This window comes from Primulina tabacum, chromosome 11, assembly GCF_025594145.1.
Source record: "Primulina tabacum isolate GXHZ01 chromosome 11, ASM2559414v2, whole genome shotgun sequence".
NCBI lineage: Eukaryota > Viridiplantae > Streptophyta > Magnoliopsida > Lamiales > Gesneriaceae > Primulina > Primulina tabacum.
Genome location: NC_134560.1, coordinates 7,507,716 through 7,528,021, shown reverse-complemented (window position 1 = coordinate 7,528,021; position 20,306 = coordinate 7,507,716). Strand labels below are relative to the sequence as shown.

At 35.2% G+C, this 20,306-nt stretch overlaps 2 protein-coding genes and 1 non-coding gene across 3 annotated transcripts; 1 reads left to right on the top strand and 2 right to left on the bottom strand.

The window, feature by feature from the left end:
• Window positions 1-1,992: 1,992 nt before the first annotated feature.
• On the bottom strand, window positions 1,993-3,240 carry LOC142519590 (uncharacterized). Its single transcript, XM_075622630.1, has one exon. It carries the CDS (start codon window positions 3,238-3,240, stop codon window positions 1,993-1,995), a length of 1,248 nt encoding a protein of 415 aa, XP_075478745.1.
• A 6,235-nt stretch (window positions 3,241-9,475) lies between these two features.
• Window positions 9,476-11,726, bottom strand: LOC142519374 (pentatricopeptide repeat-containing protein At5g08510-like). Its single transcript, XM_075622369.1, has 2 exons — window positions 10,346-11,726; window positions 9,476-10,248 (listed from the first exon to the last, which is right to left on the bottom strand). The coding sequence occupies exons 1-2, from the start codon at window positions 11,270-11,272 to the stop codon at window positions 9,628-9,630; spliced, it is 1,548 nt and encodes a 515-aa protein (XP_075478484.1). The 5' UTR covers window positions 11,273-11,726; the 3' UTR covers window positions 9,476-9,627.
• A 6,155-nt stretch (window positions 11,727-17,881) lies between these two features.
• TRNAG-CCC (transfer RNA glycine (anticodon CCC)) lies at window positions 17,882-17,952 on the top strand. Its single transcript has one exon. It is a non-coding gene; the product is annotated as a tRNA-Gly (tRNA).
• The last annotated feature ends 2,354 nt before the right edge of the window (window positions 17,953-20,306 follow it).

Below are 20,306 nucleotides of genomic sequence, written 5' to 3'. Positions count from 1 at the left end.
ACCTTCCAGTAACCGGAACATGATGAGCAAGTAGGTTTTGTTCCGTTGGGATAATATTATTAAGCGCTCTCCACCAGAATATTCTTACTTTTGTAGGAATCGATAATTATCACAGGAACTTCCACCAGCCCTTTTGGAGAGGGGCCGAGCACGAGGGGGGCTGTTCATAAAGGCCTTGGGCAGCCTTATACCCATCTCGTACCGTATATATATCTTTGTGGTCATATTTCCAAAATCTCGCATCCTTTCTACTTGTCAGAGTGATGGGAATAGAGGTGATTTTCTGAGCAATAAGTGGAGAGAAATTTTTTTGGATCAGAGGCACGTTCCATCTATCATCCACCATGAGGGACTTCACTTTAGAAAATGAGGCATAGTCTGGAATCGGTGCTAGGCAGGTTCTAGGACCCGGAAGCCAAATATCCTCAAACGTATTAATACGAGCCCCATCTCCCACCTTCCAACACAAACCTTCAGCAAGTAAAGGCCTGCTCAACATCAATGCTCTCCAGATGGAGGAAGGATTGTTGCCCATATCGGCTTCCATAATATCCTGATGGAGAAAATACCGGCCTTTCAAGACTCTGGCCACCAAAGAATCAGGTTCCGAGATAATGCGCCAAATCTGTTTAGCTAGTATGGCCTGATTGAATGTCTCCAGCTGTCTGAACCCCAAGCCACCCATGCATTTCGGCTTACACAAGGTTGGCCACGATTTTCAGTGCATTCTCTTTTTCCCTGCGTCTACTCCCCACCAAAAATTATAGCATTCACGCTCTATTTCTTCACACACCGATTTGGGAATACAAAAGCATGACAAGGCAAAAGTGGGGATGGACTGGAGCACCGATTTGATCAATGTTTCCTTACCCCCTACCGAAAAAGTTTTGTTTCCCCATCCTTGAATTCTCTTCGCTACTCTCTCCACTAGGTATCTGAATTGCAGTTTCTTACTTCGTAAAGAGACGGCCGGGAGGCCCAAATACACTGAATGGGCGTGAACCACTGGGATAACTAACACAGACTTAATATTCTCAGCCAGTTGCTCAATTGTATTCGGGCTGAAGGAGAGGGAGGACTTTTCGAAATTAATAAGCTGCCCTGAAGCCTTCGCATATGATAACAGACAATTGTGCACCGTCAAACAGTTCGCCATTGTAGCTCTAAAGAACAAGAGACCGTCATCAGCAAAGAACATATGAGTAATAGATGGGCAGGAAGAAGCTAGCTGAACCCCAGAAATCAGACGTTGTTGTTCAAGTGAGACGAGAGCAGATGATAATCCGTGAGCGCATAAGACAAATAAATAGGGAGAGAGAGGGTCTCCCTGTCTCAGTCCTCTACTCGAAACGACGTTCCCAACCAGATCACCATTCAGAGAGAAAGAGTACTTAACTATTCTGACACATCGCATAACCTTCTCCACCCAACAACGTGAGAAGCCCAGTCTGATCATAATGTCTTCAAGAAAAGACCACTCAACTCTGTCATAAGCCTTACTCATATCAAGTTTTAAAGCAGCGTAGCCTTTTTGTCCATGTTTTCTGCTTCTAATCCAGTGCAGAGTTTCAAAACTCAGTATAATATTGTCAGATATCAGTCTGTCTGGGATAAAATCACTCTGAAACTCATTCACAGTTTGTTTGAGAATGGGACGCAATCTATTCGTGAGAGCGCGAGCAACAATTTTATAGCAGACGTTGCACAAATTGATAGGCCGATAGTCCTTCATAGTCATTGGAGACGCTACCTTAGGAATCAAAGTAACAGTAGAGGCATTCCAGTCCTCAAGAGGGGCCCCTCCATTCAAATATTCAAACACTTCATCGTGACCTCCTCCCCAATCACTTCCTAGAACTTCTGAAAAAAGAACACCGACATACCATCCAGCCCTGGCGCTTTATCTGGATGCATATCAAACAGATCCTTCCTAACTTCGTCTCCCGTAAAAGGGGCACAAAGAACAGAGTTTAACCGATCATCAATCATAGGTCAAACTTGATTCAATATCTGTAGTCTGTCTTCCTCCGAAGGGTTACTAGAGGAATACAAGTCGGAGAAATAATTTTGAACAATCTCCGCCATACTCCCAGTGTCAATGCACCAATCCCCGTGAGAAGAGACAAGCCCTCTAATATGGTTCTTAGCTCGACGCGCTGACGCACACGCGTGGAAATATTTGGAGTTTCTGTCACCATGTGCAAGCCAATTCACCCGACTGCGTTGCTTCCAGTATAACTTTTTCTTAGTTGGTAGCATCTCCACCTCTCGTTCCAACTGCCCAATTAGATTCCCAGCTAGTGCCCACTGGTCATGGGTCCGTAAAGCATTTAGCTGCCTGCGTTTGTTTATGATCTGTAATGGTAACTTTCGAAGCATGTCCCCTGCCCAAGTCCTGAGGAGCTCCAAACACTTGGCCAGCCTATTTGGGAGTGACAAGGAAGTATTCTGCTTATTCCATCCCCTCTTAATAACATCGGAACAGTTTGCTTCTGTGGTCCAATGTGGTTCAATTCTCATACAGACAGAGGTCCGAACTTGCAAGTGTTGCGGTCTTCCTAGCTCAATAAATATCGGTCGGTGATCCGAGTGATAAAAATCCAGATTATGCACCCTCGCAGCAGGGTGTAGAATTCTCCACTCAAAAGTAGCCACATATCTGTCAATCCTTTCAAAGATAACATTGGGCGAAGCACGACGGTTGACCCAAGTAAAAAATTCCCCCTCAGCATGAAGATCTTGGAGGTTGGAAGCATCGAGCACATCACGGAACGCCCTAGTTTGCCCCAGGGGACGTGGGTTACCCCCAAGCTTTTCTGAGTCAAAACAAATTTCATTAAAGTCACCTCCCACAATCCACGGTAACCTGCTCAAGTCATGCATGCAACTCAGACGACGCAGGAGCGTCCAAGAGATATGTCTATTATTCGCCTCTGGGTGGCCGTAAAAGCCTGTAAATCTCCATCTCTTGTACCTAGGCTGCATTATACTGTCAATATGCCCAGAAGAATAGGAGAACAATGTGACATTGAAAGGCTCCTTCCACAACAGAATCAATCCTCCACTTCTGCCCTCACAATTAACTACAAATAATCCAGAGAAACCCAGAGGAACTTTCCAACGCTTACAATTAAAGTCCCTTAATTTTGTTTCACAAAGAAATATGAGCGACGAGTTCTTTTCAGCGATAAGCCGCTTCAATTCCCGGAATGCCCATTGGTTCCCAAGCCCCCCGTGCATTCCACACCAAGCAACTCATTGGATTTGGCGGGACTGCAACGCAGTCACCATCGGAATTGTAAATTTGTTGTTCCAAAAATCGTCGATTTTCGTGCTCGTTTTGAACCCTCCACTGAATCTGCTTGTGTATGCATGGCACGTTTTCCTTTGTCCTTGTGGGGAGGACTCTCAGTATTATCGGTGCTGAATTTTGATTTGTCTCTAGCCAATCGTTTCCACTGTTTCCTGTGAGGTTCTGTACTGGTAAAAGTATCCACTTCTTGATACATAGAAATTTTCTTATCGGTACATAACTCCATCACCCTGCTCTCAGGATGCAGTTCTTGCAAAAGATTCTCAGGTTGCAAGACAATAGTGTCTAACACTAAGTTATCATCCGTCACAATTTTGTCCCGGGATGAATCGGCACCAACATGTTTCACATCGGATCCAGTCCTAATGATAATATCTTCTGATCCTTCCTCTTGAGAATCCCAGGTAGGTGAGCCACTACTGTAGTTAGTATTGGATTTTGAGGTGTTTACTTTCTTATCTCCAGAAACAGATGATGCTTTAAGCCAATTACCATATTTAAGAGTAGGACCAACTTCCTCTTGAATATCACAGTCTCTTTGAACGTGGCCAAGCTTACCACATTTAAAGCAAAAGTTGGGTAGCTTTTCATAAACAATAATGATACAAATATCATAAGACCCCTTCTGTGATTTGATCCAAAGACATTGTGTCAAAGGATGGTTTATATTTAAGGATACACGAATACGAGCATACAGGCCTGAACATTTACCCTCTTCTCCTTCATCCACCTCCAAGACCCTTCCAATTCTCGAGCCAAGATTTCTAATGATAGCGGAGTGCATAAACGCTAATGGCACATTGTGACACTGCACCCACATAGGAATTTCATCGAATACCAAGTCTGATGTTTTTTGAAGACCTTCTGGAGCTTTACAAATTGCCATATCCTTAAAGAAATGCCAAGGTCCATCTAAAAGCGCATGTCTACGATCAATTCCAGACGCAAAATCTAGTAGGAAAGTGTTTTCCCCAATTATCTCAATCTGCACGGATTTCTTCGATTGTAAAATACGGGCATATGAACACGGAAAGTCTCTCGATTCACAGCTCTAGATGAAAACACCTTACAAACCAAGCAAAAATCCAAACGATGTTTACCGTAAGCAGCCAAATGAGCCAAAGCCCCACGGATGGATGGAGGGAGAGCACTTTTATGATGGTTGCTTCGTCTTAATCTAAAAATAAAAAAATAGATGGATTTTTTTAAAATCCTAAATGTTTTGCCATTATTTTTTATTTTCACATGTATATATAGATATTTTATACAAAAAATAATTTATCATAGTTTATCACCAAATTATAATTTTTATGGTTGTGAAACTAATTTATATCTGTGAAGCCTAAGAACCATGGCGCTACTAACATCGACGTTGATTTCAAATTACACGTTCGAAAACAACAAGTCTAAGAAGGACGAATTTCAGGACAATTCTATTAATTCGTAAATTCTAAATACATTGTCGGATACAACTTTAAATATTGTTTTACAGCGACGGAATGTGAAACCAAGTTTATAACATAAATAGGAAAATGTATAACAAACACATTTGATTGACATAATAAAATCTGAACAGTATTCGAGTCTTCCTTCACCCGCCCCAAAACTGAATTTGCTCATCTTTTTTTCGATCTCTTCTTCATTCTTATTTGAGAGAGTTTTGAATGTGTGAGTGATATAGTCATCACGTATTCATACAGTAAATGTTGGAACCTTCCGAGACTTTAAATCATTTTTTCAATAAAATCCACAATATAATATTAATACATATTTCGCAAAGAATTTTTTGCAAGTTTTGAGGACGACATTTGCATACGAGGCGTCGGGGTAAACAGTGATTCGTCGACATTTGCATATATGATTATATTAGCAGGAAACAAATTAATATAGAGGTCAAACAATATAAATTGAAAGAAATTTTAATGGATACAAAACTTGATGACTTTTGAGTAAATTTTAATTTCAAATCTTGTTTACTTGTATCATGAATTCTTCAATTGCATGCTAACTTGTTTTTTTTTTTAAATAAAAATACATATTAACATGATTTTTATATTTAATCTAGTATAAAACCTTGTACATCACATTATTAGGGCAAAAATGACATATAAAAAAATCAATGTTATCAAATCCCATTATTGGTTATCAAATCCAGTATAAGCAAAACACACAATGACATTATAAATAGGTTCATATAAAAATTAATATTATTTAAAATAATTAGATTAAACGATTTTTTAATTTTTTAAACCAAATAAATTTAATCACTATTTTTTAAAATTGAAACTAAATTTCGTATTTAATCAAAAACAAATTTATAAATTAATTCGGTTTATCCGGATCGAAGTTCAACCCTCCATGTTACGTTACACATGAAGAACTACCTTTGTAGGAGTCATTATGAGCGAAAATGAACACATTTTTGTAATTGCTATTTTTAATCTTTTTTGGCTAAGTATGTGGTCACTCACAAGGTGGCAACACCTTATCATCCTCAAACTATTGGTCGAGTAAAAGTGTCAAATCGGGAAATTAAGAAATTTTTTAAGAAGATCGTTGGATTTTCGGTGAAATAATGAGCTAGTAAATTGGATGATGTCTTGTGGACATGTAGAAAAGCATTCAAAACCCAGTAGGAACCTCCTTTTTTGTTTGATCTATGGAAAATAGGGCATTGTGAGCTACTAAATTTTTGAACTTCGATGTGCAAGCTACATGTGATCAGCCTCTTCTACAAATTAGTGAGCTGAAGGAACTTCGTCTTGATGCATACGAGAATGTAGAAATCTACAAGGAAAAGACAAAGAAGTGACATGATGCAAGGATTGTGAATAGGGAATTTGAGTCTGTACAAAAAGTGTTTATTTTAATTCTCATCTAAAAAATCATGCAAGATAACTTCATTCCAAATAGTCTGGGCCTTTTATTATTATCGATTTTTTTCCATTTGGTATTGTAGAATTCCGTGGAGATTCTGGAAATTCCTTTAAGGCAACATCGATTGAAAACTTTTCATGAAAGAATTGTGGAGCAAGAGGAGCCGAGTACTCTTTTGCATGATTCGAACTAATTTATAAAGGGAATTCTCTAGCTATAGACAATAAATTTAGCGCTTGTTAAGGGTTAAGCCAGTGATTTATTTATTTTTTTTCATTTTATTTTTTTTATTTTTGTTCAGTTTGTTAATTTAATCCTCTATGATTTTGGTGTGTGTAGGAAATATTGTGATATAATAAGATGATTTTGATTTTGGAAAAGCTTAAACTGTTGAAGTAATATATTGCAAGTATTGAAGAATTATATCATCCCATTGTAGCACTCCATGTATCTTATAGCAGCACTGTCAGAGAAGTGCTCTATTATTATCCTACCTTCATGTTTTTTTTAGTAAATGACACTGAGGACAATGTATATCTTAAGGGTATATTTGGTGTGAGTGATAAGTGAAGGATAAATTATTAAACTCATGTTTGTCTTATTTTTAATGGCCCAATTAATCAAGAAGCTCATATAAAAAAAACTTTACTTGATTGAAAAGACATCCTTTTCTTTTAGAAAGATTCACAATCTACTTCTTAAAATATAACATAAATTATAATTTACCTCCGAAAGTATCTAAAAGGGAGATCTAGAATTTTAAGAAGAGTGTTTTCTCGGGTACTTGGGCTTTAATTTATTTTGCATTTATTTTTTGTATATTTTGAGATTAAAATTCATGTTTTCTTGGGTACTTGGGCTTTAAAGTCGGGTTTTGAAATTGGGCTCATTGGTTTTAAAGCCCAACTCTGTCAAATTTAAAAAAAAAATCGACTTTTATTCAAAAACAAAATTTTAAGAAATTTAGAAATATTATAATCATAATAAACCTCTGAAATTTCAAATTAAATTAAGCAAAATTATATTTGCTTAATATAATATTAATATTATTTTTAATAGTATTACTAAAAGATTTGAAGCCCAAAAAATTATGTTTTTGACTATTAACTTAGTTCAAGAATCTGAATTTTATAAACTAATTGATATATAAATTGAATTAAAATTTATGAGTTTTGAAGGTTAGAACCTACGTGATTTGAATTATATTCTTTGATGGTTTATATTTTTTTATTTACACTCACATTACGTAAATAATTACACGATGAAACTAAATAAAATTAAAAATAGAGAAAAATAATTAAAAATCAATATTAAAAATGAGATAAAATGCAAAATCATATTAATTTTTATTAAAAAATAAAATTGTCAGATAAAACATAATCTATAATTTAAAATTTTATAAAATATTTATTTATTAACAGGTGAACACACTGTTTTGAAAACACTGTTACAATATCATTTTATATACCAAATTGTCATAAATGCTAATTTAGGGTATTTTTGTCTCAACAACATAAAATGTAAAATTTATCATACTCATTAAAATCTTAGCAAACAAAACATGTCTTATCACAACATATTATATATTCTTACTTTGAGTTTTGTCATCAATCCAATTAATTATCCTATCCTACACACCAAACATAGCCTAAAATTCTGGGGTATTGGTTGTTTTGTTTCACAATACAACACTTAGCATGTGTTTTAATTTTTAATCATCAAGCATGAGTATTTTTTGTAGTTATCCTTTGAGTCTTCTTCCTCTTTGTTGTTGTCTTCTACCTCATCTCTTTGTTTTTCTCTCTTCACTGTTGTTCACATCTGTGTTGTACCTTTTATTTCAACTTAATAGGACTAATCTTTCAAATCTTTAAAGCACATGTCAAGTTCAAGTTGTTCATATGATTGTAAAAATTTTATTTTTAGAAGGTGAGACTTCATCTCTATCAAGATTTACCCAAATTTTCTTCCATAACTCTAATATTCTAACGTTAAATAAAATATAAGTCTTTTATTGTTTTATTGCCTTTGAAATCTTGTACAATCATCTAATCTCCAAAATTAGATCTTTTCTTCTTTTGTTCAAATATACAAATAAAATAAAATTAATAAAAAAGAATGAAAATTTAAGATAAGCTAGAAAATGAAATCCCTAAAATTCGATAGGATTTGGACTTATCAATCCCTCCCATACTTAGCCATTCTTTGTCCTTAAAAAAATTAGAGAATAAAAATAAAGGATATGTGTAACGATCATGGGCCATTAGGCTGAACCAACATAGTCATCGGCCCATACTCATGCAACACTTCTGGTCATGGGTCGTTAGGATAGTCCAGCATGAGCCAAACTGGTACCAATACTTTAAAAATCTAGATACTTATGCCTGAAAGTCCTGGGTTTTGTTCATTGTTATGAATTCTAATGGAAGAAAATTGTCATTACCCCAACAACAACATAATCAATGCAATATTTCTTTAAAGAAAGTGAAATCACGATGGAAACAAAATAACATTCTGGAAACCAATTTTCTGACATTTCGCATACTGGAATATAATTTTTTTCGTAATCTCGCGCTCGATGTAAAAAGGTAGAGATTGTAGTATATGGGCAATTATAATACAATAACTGTTGCATTTGATCTAAAACAAAATTATTCAGTAAACCTTACCAAAAAGCCAATACCAAAGCTTTACAAGTGAACATATATCTATGCTTGCATTATACTGTTATTTCAATGTTCTTAAGTTGGCTATGATTTCAAAGTTTATACAATTTAATTTAATTTTAATAAGATTGAACTCAAATTGCACTGTCGTCCCTAGTTAATGTTTACCAGTTTGTTTTATCATTCCAAATTGTAGTATGATCCTTCGTTAGTTTTTACAATCGTGATATTACCTAGATTTGAATGTAATTATACTATTATCAAGAATATGGATAATAGAGACAAACTTGGTGTCTTGCTTTTTCTTTTTTCTTTTTTTTTTCTTTTTGTTTTGGCATTTTATCATTTGACATTGCAGTACGGTTCTTCATTAATTTGTAAAATTTCTTTTTATCATTTTAAATTGTGGTACGAACCTTCATTAATTTATATAAATCAAATTAATTACAAAAGAGATTGTAAAAGGCGTGCGCGGTAGAAATTCAGTTTCTGGTGATGCAATTATCCCTATTACAAGTGCAAAAATGGGATTGAAATCCGGCTGCAAAAAAATTTCAGTCTGGTGCTGTCTTAGTATTTGTACAATTCGCTGAAATAACTTCAAGTTTCTTGCATGGCCTGTTCTAGATACTAATGGTTAGGATGTCTATTCAACAGTTTTTCCCTGCAAAAATGGGAATTTCACATGAGTATGCCAATTTGGAATATGAAATTGGACTATCATCATAACCATAAATATTCAAATCTACTCCCAAACAAAAGATAAATTTATCAATCTGTTTCCATTGTTCTTATTTCCTCGAGGATGAAATCCCATTCAATCATATGATCTTCATCAATCTTCATTTGAGCTGTGACACAATGTAATACAGAAAGTATCTGATCAGACATCGGGTGAGACTTATCCTCGACTATAAACTTGTGGATTCTTCCTCCTTCTTCAATGAAGCTATGTCCTGCTGCTTTTGTCACATTGTATCCCTTCATCAACCTCCTAAGCTTTGTAACTCCATCCCATTTCCCTCCTTTTGCATATATATTGGAAAGAATCACATAGTTACCTGGATTCCACAGCTCCAACTTAAAGAGTGAATCGGCAGCTTTCTCTGCAAATTCTACATTGCCATGGAAACTACAAGCCCCTAGCAAAGTTCCCCATACAACAGAATCAGGCTTCATGGGCATAGCTTTTATAAGATTATAAGCCTCTTGCAGTAATCCGGCTCGACCTAGAAGATCAACCATGCACCCATAGTGTTCTAGTTTTGGAGGGATAAAAAATATTTTCTCCATGGAATTGAAGAGCTCCCAGCCTTTAGTGACCATCCCACCATGAGTGCATGCAAGAATCACCCCAACAAATGTGACATCATCTGGGCTCATGCCGTTTCTCTTCATTCCCATTCACGATATACAAAGATTAAGATTGCAATGTATTAGTCAGAGCTTAAAACACAGTAATGTGAGTAATGTACGCAAAAAATCTTACCAGCAATTGGTCAAATAGCTCGAGAGCTTCATCAAATCTTCCATGAACTGCTAAACCCATGATCATAGTATTCCAAGAACACAAATTTCTATTTCCTCCAATGTTTTCAAACAATTGCATTGCCTTCTCAATTGCACCACACCGTGCATACAGTTCAAGCACCGCGTTGCTGACAAACAGATTTTTTATATGACCATTGGCTCGAGCATAAGCTTCAATCCTTTGTCCAACCTCCAACGCACCAAGATTCGCACATGCTGGAAGAACACTAGCTATTGTCACTTCGTTAGGCCTCACCCTTCCTTCTCTCTCCATTTCCAAGTACATTTCCAAAGCCTCCCCATACTTCCCATTTTGCGAGTACCCAGAAATCAAAGCAGTCCACGATATCACATTTCTTGATGGCGTAGCCAAGAATAAATTCAAGGCTTCATCAAAACACCCACTTTTCGCGTACCCCGCAATTAAGGAATTCCAGGTGGGGATATCTTTAGCATTCATCCCATCAAACTGTTTTCTCGCCAGACGCAACAAGCCCATTTTAGCATACATGTCAACCAAAGCAGTTGAGGCATATACATCATAATCAAGGCCGAACTTGACAAAATGAGCGTGCAGCATTTGGCCTTGCAAAGGATTTGAAAGGTTTGCGCATGCGGCAAAGAGATAAGTGAATGAGTGCGGATTCGGGTAGAAGCAATGACTAAGGATTCCGGGATAGAGAAGCAAGGACTGGAAATGTAGGCCACGAGAATGATAGGCCTGGATGAGTTTATTGTAGAGGAAGAGAGATGGATTAGGCGTTTGGTCGAGCAGCTTGTGGGCATAGTCTATGTCCGGGATTTCCAAAAGCTTGGTGATCATGTATTTAGTGAAGTCAGTGCCGTTTCTCAGCGTGTTGGCGTGAATCTGTTTCAGCTGGTTCATGCGAGAGTTGAAGACTGCTGGAATTCTTGAAACCGAGAAAGATGAGAGAAAAATGTGCAGGATTTTTACTACATAACAAGATCAATATACACCATGCTGAAGAAAATTTGAAATTTTTATAAGATCATTTGAGACTTTGAGCGAGTATTCGTGAATCTAAAGCTTAAACGGAAGCATTTTTCCCAGTACATACGAACAGAGATGAACAGGAACTTTACATTTTGAAACATAAAATATTTAGTTTTGTTGGCACTATATTTAAATCTAATCTGCCCAGTAAAAAACCACATGGTATTATGAAGAAGATAATGGGATGAAACATGAGGAGATCGTGAGATGTGAGAAGGGTCGAAAAAACACATATTATTATGAAGAAAATGAGAGCATCGGCATAATGACGAACACGCATCTCGCACAAATTCTGACAACTCTCTGCAAAAATCTTAATCACAGTGCATGTATGTTTCACATTTTTCATTTCAAGTAGTTCTTGTTCATAATTCAGTGTCTTTCTTTGTTATATTTCTGTGTCTTGTAAATTCATGCACTTTATTGAAAATATAAATATTGTCAAGAGTTTCCGGTAGTTTTATTTGTTTTGGCATTGTATACATTGTTTAGGAGATTATAACGGACGATCAAATTTAGTATCGATAGTCGTCGTGATTTTTAGAACTTAGATTTTATTGTTTTTACACAAATCGGTGCATCTTTGCGTCTGACACGACCACGTAACATAAATATTGTGCAAACAATTTTTGGCATGTTCGGTTGGTCACCAAATATGCCACCTAAAAGAAGATATCGTATAAAAGAATAAGGGAGTTGAAGCTCATATTATTGACCAACTGAAAAGTCGATTCCATTGCCAGATTCTATCCTATGGGACTCGTGAATCTCAAGATCCTCCAACCATGGATAACTCGAAAGACGTGAAAGAAGCATCAAAATAATTGACTAGTGCTATTCTAGCATATGTGAATGATATGGAAAGCCAAACAACCCAATCCGTCAATGCCGTCAGGAGAGAGATTATATCAAAGAGGGTGGACAAGGTTCGGAGAGTAGCAAGACAGGTGATACTCATCATCCAACTTCAGCATTCCACAGACAAGAAGATAGATACACACCACCTGACCGAAGGGAAGAACTTGCTGGACAAATAAATGCAGTCTATGTTAGGGGGTGGAATTGAAATCCAAGGCCACATTTGCATCAGTTATATAATATGATCAATCCAGTGAATCAACCTGATTTTTACGGTAAGGGAGTCGATGATGCCTTTCAAGGAGGTAATATTTGTTTTAATGCAGGGTTTCAAGCTTGGAGGCACATTATTATCATCATCCACTCCCAGCCTGGAATATTCTATTGATAGACCCAGAAATAGTTCGAGAAACTGTTCAAGAATTATGTGGGTCGGCCTTGAGACAAATAGGTCGTCCAGAGTTCCACAATCCCTATCCAGACTACATAAATATGAATAACCCTTATCCAAGGTTTATATAGTTCATGACTTCGGCCTTTTCTCTGGGAGGAGAACCAATCCAGTATAGATAGAGCACATAGCTATATTTACTATCCAGTGTGAGGTGTTTGTTAACTTGGGAAACATCAACAACTAAAAGTTGCGGTTATTCCCAAATTTCTCTTGAGAACCACATTTGATCGGTATGCATGATTCCCCATGAATTCAGTGATGAATTGGTAAAAGATGGAAAGACAATTTTGTAGAATTGGTTTTGACACCCTTGAAAGTGCTTCAAACACAGAATTCTCTATAAGCTGCAATAGCTTTTGTTCTAATAATGAATACACCGATGAATTAAATCGAGTTTGGTTTTTAAATCAAGCGGAAGATGCTCGAAATAATCCTTCGCTAAGAAAACTGAACAGTTTAAAACTTTTAGCTTGTGTTTAAACTGAATAACTGAGGTAACGGGGATCGGTTCTGGCTTGCATCAGTTTAGTTATGGGAAGAACTGAATTAATATCAGCTGAACTTGTCAAATCAATTTTAAAACAATAGTTAAATCATTAGGGATACAAGATATGTTTATGCATGTTCGGAGACTTCAATTGCTCTTACATCACCCCTTCTACCACATCGGGTAGGATCCACTAGAAGATTTTGATTTATACAATACCTCGTAAAAACCCACTCAGCTTAGGACTTATGCTACTGCCTGATTAAACTCATAGTCTAGACTGAAGGCAGCACATTCCAACCAACATTTATTTAATGTCTATGTGTTAAAGACTACAAACATAAGTTTAACGTCTTTGTGTAAGACTCACTCAAACAATGAACTCAACTCTCTGTATATGTGAGTGATTGTGTGTGAATGTGTGAGAACTGATCTAATCAGTACAACAAAAAAGTGTTCTCACACAGCTGAGCTAGTTGCTTCAGGTAAGCTAATATAAAATAAGTGTGCCCTTAGTTTTTTTTTCACACACTTGTATTATTGTTGTGTCGATGTTGGTGTTGTTGTCTTCAACGGTCTTGGTCTGGTATTTATAGGCGCTCCACTGACCATACATGAAGACTCAATTATAATGTTCGTTCCATTCGCATGTGCTTCCTTATGACGTGTCTTGTCACTCTGACAACTGTTTCTATGCTTTTCTCTTTTCAAATTTACCGCAACGTCCATTATTGTAGTTTTGTCTGTGAGGTAGCTTATAGCCTAAACCTTGCATATTCGCGCTTAGTTGTATTCTATTGATAGTTATGTCGTGATGTGCGAACGGATTAGTTACAACTGATGCTCTGAACTGGTCAGTTGAAATCAGTTTGGACTGATTTCACTTTATCAATTGACTTGTTCAGCTGAGTTCTTCATCAGTTGAGTACTTCATCAGCTGGCTGTGCTTCGCTTGCTGGGCTTCTGAAGGTCTTCTACTAAATTACCTATCGGTTGAACTTGTTCAATTTTGGCAATCAGTTGGCACTTTCAGTTGGCGTCTCGATAGCTTTAGTTTAGGCTTCGGGAACTGATCAATTTGCGACCCGATCAATTTTAGCTTTCTGCTCGCTAGGTAGATTTGTTAGAAACAAAATAACAAGTTTGTTAACATAAAAATCAAGATTGCGAACATGAAATACTCCAAAAAAATTCACACTCAGATCTACAAGACTGAACTAGAGGTATGTATTGCCAATTTATCCAGAATCAGTCAAAAGATAGGAGAATATTTGGAGTTGTTTATTGGCTGGTTCAAAAGATGAAGGATAGGTGCAAGGTGTTCTTACCTAAGATTGAATTCGTGAAATGGCACAAAAAGATCTAGATTTCGAATTAAGGAAGAAATTCAAAGGCATAGAGTTCAGGAATTTCTTTGAGTTGGCAACGAAAGTTGCTGAATATGAGGAATTGTTGAGGGAATAGTCATACGCACACACAAAAAAAAAAAACAATTGTAGGGTCCTACTACCAAGAATTCGAGGATGTTTGTTGGTTGAGATCCGATCAAGTGGTTCATGTACAGTTCTTTTGCTAAAAAAGAAATTGGAAGAACCAAAGAAGAATAATAGCCCACAACTCCCCAAAGATATGCAATACATTTTTAATGTATCAAATACTGATGAGGTTGTTGATTTTTTGGTAAAAGAGAAATTTATTACTTTCCCACCATATCACATGTCATTCAAAGAAGAGCTGAAGGGATTGGAATACTATAAGTACCACAATTAATATAATCATTACCTTACTTCAGTAATTAATAAGGGATGAAGAAATATTTGGCCAACTTATTGAGAGAGTAAAAATATTGTTTTGCATGAGATTATGATGAGATGTCAGGGTTAGACAGAGGATTGGACAAACACCGACTCCCAATCTAAGAGGGTTTCAAACCATTTCAACAGCCTCCTCGTTGCATGTAAAAAGAAATTGAGTTGAAAATGAAAGAAGAGGTCAAGAAAATGTTAAAGTTCAAGTTTATAAAATCAATCAGATATATTGAATGACTTTCAAACATTGTGTCAGTCATGAAAAAGAATTACAAGATCAAAATGTGCATCGAATTTCGAGATTTGAATTGTGCAACTACCAAGGATGTCTACATGATGCCTATAGATGATATGTTGATCGATTTAGTAGCTAGATTCATGGATGTATTCTCGAGTTATAATCAGATCAATATAGCAGAGGTAGATACATCTAAGACAACATTTAGATGTCCAAGAACTGTTGATACGTTTGAATGGCTTATTATGCCATTTGGCCTGAAAAATGTAAGTATCACGTATCAAAGAGCTATGAATTTGATCTTTCACGATATGATAGGACATCATGTTAAAGTGTATATAGACGATATCATTGTGAAATCTAATCAAACTATTGATTACATTGAGCATTTGATGAAGAGTTTCTAAAAGATGAGACAACATGAGTTAAAAGTTAAATCCTTTGAAATGCACATTTGGGGTTAAAACAGGGAACTTCTTGGGATTTATAGTACACCAGATTTGAGTCGAGGTGGATAAAAACAAAATCAGGGCTATTATGGATGTAAATCCATCCAAGAACAAGAATTAATTACAACGTTTTCTTGGGCAATTAAATTAATTGAGGCATTTTATCTCTAACCATACAGAAAAAACGAAGGAGTTCTCACAGTTGTTGAAACATAAATACAGCGGGGAGTTCAAATGAAAGATTCACATCATAGTGCTTTTTATATGATCAAGGGATATCTATCTAATCCTTTTCTTCTTATGCCACCCAGGTATAGAATGCTCCTTAAACTATATGTTTCTTCCGCTCATGAATCAATCGGGTGTTTACCAGTTCAAAATAATCAAGAAGGAAATGAACATGCCATTTACTATTTGAGTAAATTCCTTACTCCAGTATTTTGTGATTGAGAAGTTATACTTAACATTGTATTATGCATGTACTAAGTTAAGACATTATTTGATTCAATCAAGAGTATTTGTTGTGGATAAACCTGATTTTATTAAATACATTCTTAATAGACTCATTCTCTCTGGTAGAATTGGCAAATAGTTTTTAGCATTGGTCGGTTTTACATTGATCTATTATCCCCAAAAGTCAATAAAAGGTCAGTCTATCACTGATTGTCTAGCTTATCACCCTTCATTTGATGAGTTTGTTGAAGAGCAGGTTGGATTTCCAATTTTTCGATTGAGAGTTCAACCATGGGAACTAAAATTCGATGGATCAAGTACAAAAACAGAAACCGAAGCTGGTATTGTGATCACCTCCTCAAGAGGTGTGAAAACTGTTCTATCTTTAATTTGGATTTTGCATGAACCAACAATCAAGCATAGTACAGGGCACTGGTCATTGGTCTGAAAATTCTGAAATATTTGGGAGCAAAAGAGTTGTTGATATCAGGGGATTCACATCCGGTACTTAAACAACTATCAAGAGAGTTCAAATGCACTAGTTTATCATTATCACCATATCACACCACCACGTACCAACTTTGAGATGATTTCGAAGAAGTGTCATTGGTGCATGTACCAAGGCAAAAAAATGGAAGGCGGATGAATTAGCTCAAATAGCATCAGGGTTAAGAATGTGTCCAGAAATTACACACCGGTTGGTCATGATTCAGAAATGAACTTGATGGTTTGCTCTTGAGATGCATAGGTTTTCCAGAAGCATTGGAAATCATGAAGCAAGTTCACGAAGGAGTTTGTGGAGCACACCAATATGGTAGTAAAGATGAAATGATAGATCAGAAGGTATGGCTACTATTGGTCATCAATGCAAGTGGCAAAATATAACGAACTCTCCCCTGAACATTACAGTGAGACAATGATTATGAAGTTAGAAGAAGTACATGAACTAAGAACCCAAGATTTGTGGGTGGGAGGAGACATCGGTGGTGGCGAATGAGGGGTAGTTGAGTGAGCATAATAGGCCGATCATTTGCCTCTTCGTCGCTGTCCTCGGTGAAGAGGTTGATGCAGGAGCAGGGCTCCAATGAAATGAAGAAGGTCGTGGAAAACTGGGCCTGACCCAGCTCGCCACGCTGTCCAGCTTGTCGCACCTGATGAAGTCGCAACAGCTATCGCCTGAAGATATAATTGTTTTTGTGAATAGATTTTAGGATAGTTGTTTGATTTAAATTCATGAAAAACATAAATTTTTTAGATTATCGGATATCGATTTTTTTAGATGAAATTGCTGACCTGTTTCTTGGGTTTTCTAGAGTTGGTTTTTATGTTTTTGGATGCGTTTAATTCAACAAGGTTGCGTAGTGTTCAATCTTTCATTAGGTATTTTCCAATTGTATATTCGATGATTCTTATTTATTTTTATACACATAATTCATATTTTTTAAATATTATTTAATGGACCTCGTATGCGAGAATTAAACAAAATTGTTTGATGATTAACTATTACCCACGTAGAAATTTTTAAGAATATTTAAAATTAATGATTATCCCAATTTCTATTTTTTTTCGAAATCATTTATATAATACTTTGTAAATTATATAGAAGCAATTGATTTGTATAAACATAGAGTTGTGCATAAATATTAATTTCACGTAAAGTACTAGAATTTTATGTTGTCCGCAAGCCATAAATATAGATGTATATATATATATGTTGGTACATTGGCGACAAAGCGCATCTAGTGTAGTGGTATCATAGTACCCTCCCACGGTACTGACCGGGGTTCGATTCCCCGGATGCGCACTTCGTTCCTTTTTCCCCTGCTCTTAATATTAATATTTTTTAATCACCAACGTAATTTGATTTTATGACCCGACCAATTTTTTTGGGATTGATGGATTATGATTTTGTTTTTTGAGGAAATTAATTAATTGAAAATGTAAATGAAGGTCATTTACCTAAATAAAAAAAATTAAGGTCATTAGCCAAATTAATTTTCCAACGGATGTTATAAAACTAAATGTAGTCAATGACCACGTGAGTAGGTCGACCTGAGGAAATTTGTAAAATAAACTTAGTCCATTATTTTTTTGAAAAATTGACATCTTCAAATATATAATGACGGGAGAATTTTTGAAATAACCGTAATTACTATATTTTTAGGAAAATATATCTCCAAGAGTAATTCACTCAAAGATGTTATTTTATTAAAAAAATAATTGATCGAAATTAAAAAATAAAATATCAAGTCAACGACCTTGCCCCGGACTCAAATACATGAGGATCCTCGGATTTGATGTAACGGTTATGTCAGATTCGAATAATCCGTAATGAATCAAGGGTCAGGAAAACAAAATATTTGTTCTCTAATTTTTTTATTATTTTTTCTCTAGATTTGGTTGGATGATATAATCATGCTTCAATATTTACATCTAACTAAATTTTAGACCACTATTTTATGTGGGATTTTTATTTTTATTTTTTAAAAAAAGAAAGACAAAAATTTGTGTGGGACGTTTTTAGTTGTCGTATTTTGTGAGACAGGTCTCTAATTTGGGTCATCCATGAAAAATATTACTTTATGCTAAGGTCATCTCCAACTCATTACGTTATCTTAGTGTCGCACTAACTTTAAAATAGTGTAATTCCTACACCAAATACAAAATTAATCTCCAACCCATCAACTCTAAACTCTACGCTAAAAAAAATATTCTCGGAATATTTCCTATTATTTTATTAACAACAAATAATTTATTTCACAAAATATTCATGGCATATTTTATACTATTTTATTTACTACAACTAATTTATCTCAAATAATTTATTAACATAATAATATTATCTTTAGTAATTATCTATTAAATTAAAATATCCAAGTTTTTTAAAATCACTTTGTTAAAATTTATTGTTTGAAATAATACATTTTAATAATTAAATTAGATTATAAAACTAATTATATAATATTTAGAGTTTTAAGTAAAATAACATAAAAAACAATTACAAAAATAAAACAAAAAAAAAAGAAAAAAAAAAAGCAACGCTATTGGTGCAACATTGTAGCAAATCTCTATCTTGGCGTCAAACATAGCGTTGGGTTGGAGAAGGAACAAACTACACCATCTTGCTTTTTACGCTAATTTAGAGCTCGATTGGAGAAGCTCTAAGAGTATTAATTTTTATTTGTGAATATCGGTAGGGTTGACTCGTCTCACAGATAAAGATTCATGAGACCGTCTCATAGAAGACCTACTCAAAAAGAAAAGGAGAATGTTTTATATACGTGTCAATTGACCATCTTTAACACTCAAGTCTCAAGTATTGCTACTTTTACATGTTAATAATCCAAAAAGAAAAAAAAAAATACATGTTAAAAAGATAATTAAATCATTGAAATTGGATATCTTAAGGTAGCTTATGTGGATATGGCGATGGTGCATTTATCCATTTTGCCGTTTTCTACTGCAATATATTATATATGCACATTGGATTCCAATTCGAGGTTTTATTACAAAATAAAATGAATCTCAAAGACATCCAACTCATCGTGTTTTCATTTCATATAAAGTACATCAAAGTAGATGGATTTGAGATGATGGATCTCAGATTTGTTGATTTCAAACAACTGTTGAAGAAAAGTGGAAAACTAATGAACCTAGAATTCATCATGGTAAATCATTAAGTATTTGAATGAAAACTTAAGCGAAAGCGTACCTGAAACCATAATCTTGAATTATTTAGAACATATCTTGATCTTTCAGATCTACGCGCTCTTACTTGAGAAAATCAGTTTTCTCTTCCGAACTATTTTTTTAATGGGAAGAGATTATAGAACGTGATGACTTGCGATTTGGGAACAATGACTCATATATAGATAATATATATCATTATCTTCTAATATTTCTGTTTTAGCTCATCAAAAAAATATAAATTACATTTATGTCTCTACACATTAAAGACTCACAACCTATTAGATATATTGAAGCCGAATAACCAAAAATTTAACTAATCACTTTAATTTTGGATTTAACTTAATAAACAACTCACAATACATAATTATTTATATATAAGCTCGTATAAATAAAATTGATCCAACAACAACTTGACTTGCTTAGATAGAGAAAGTTGAAGTGAATTTTAAATCCATATTAAGATATACA

Bases quoted from the DNA above. Each gene is read 5' to 3' on its own strand.
- LOC142519590 (XM_075622630.1), bottom strand. From the start codon at position 3,240: ATGCACGGGGGGCTTGGGAACCAATGGGCATTCCGGGAATTGAAGCGG.
- LOC142519374 (XM_075622369.1), bottom strand. From the start codon at position 11,272: ATGAACCAGCTGAAACAGATTCACGCCAACACGCTGAGAAACGGCACT. The intron at 10,249-10,345 runs GTAAGATTTTTT...ATGGGAATGAAG, and splicing joins AGCTATTTGACCAATTGCTG to AGAAACGGCATGAGCCCAGA.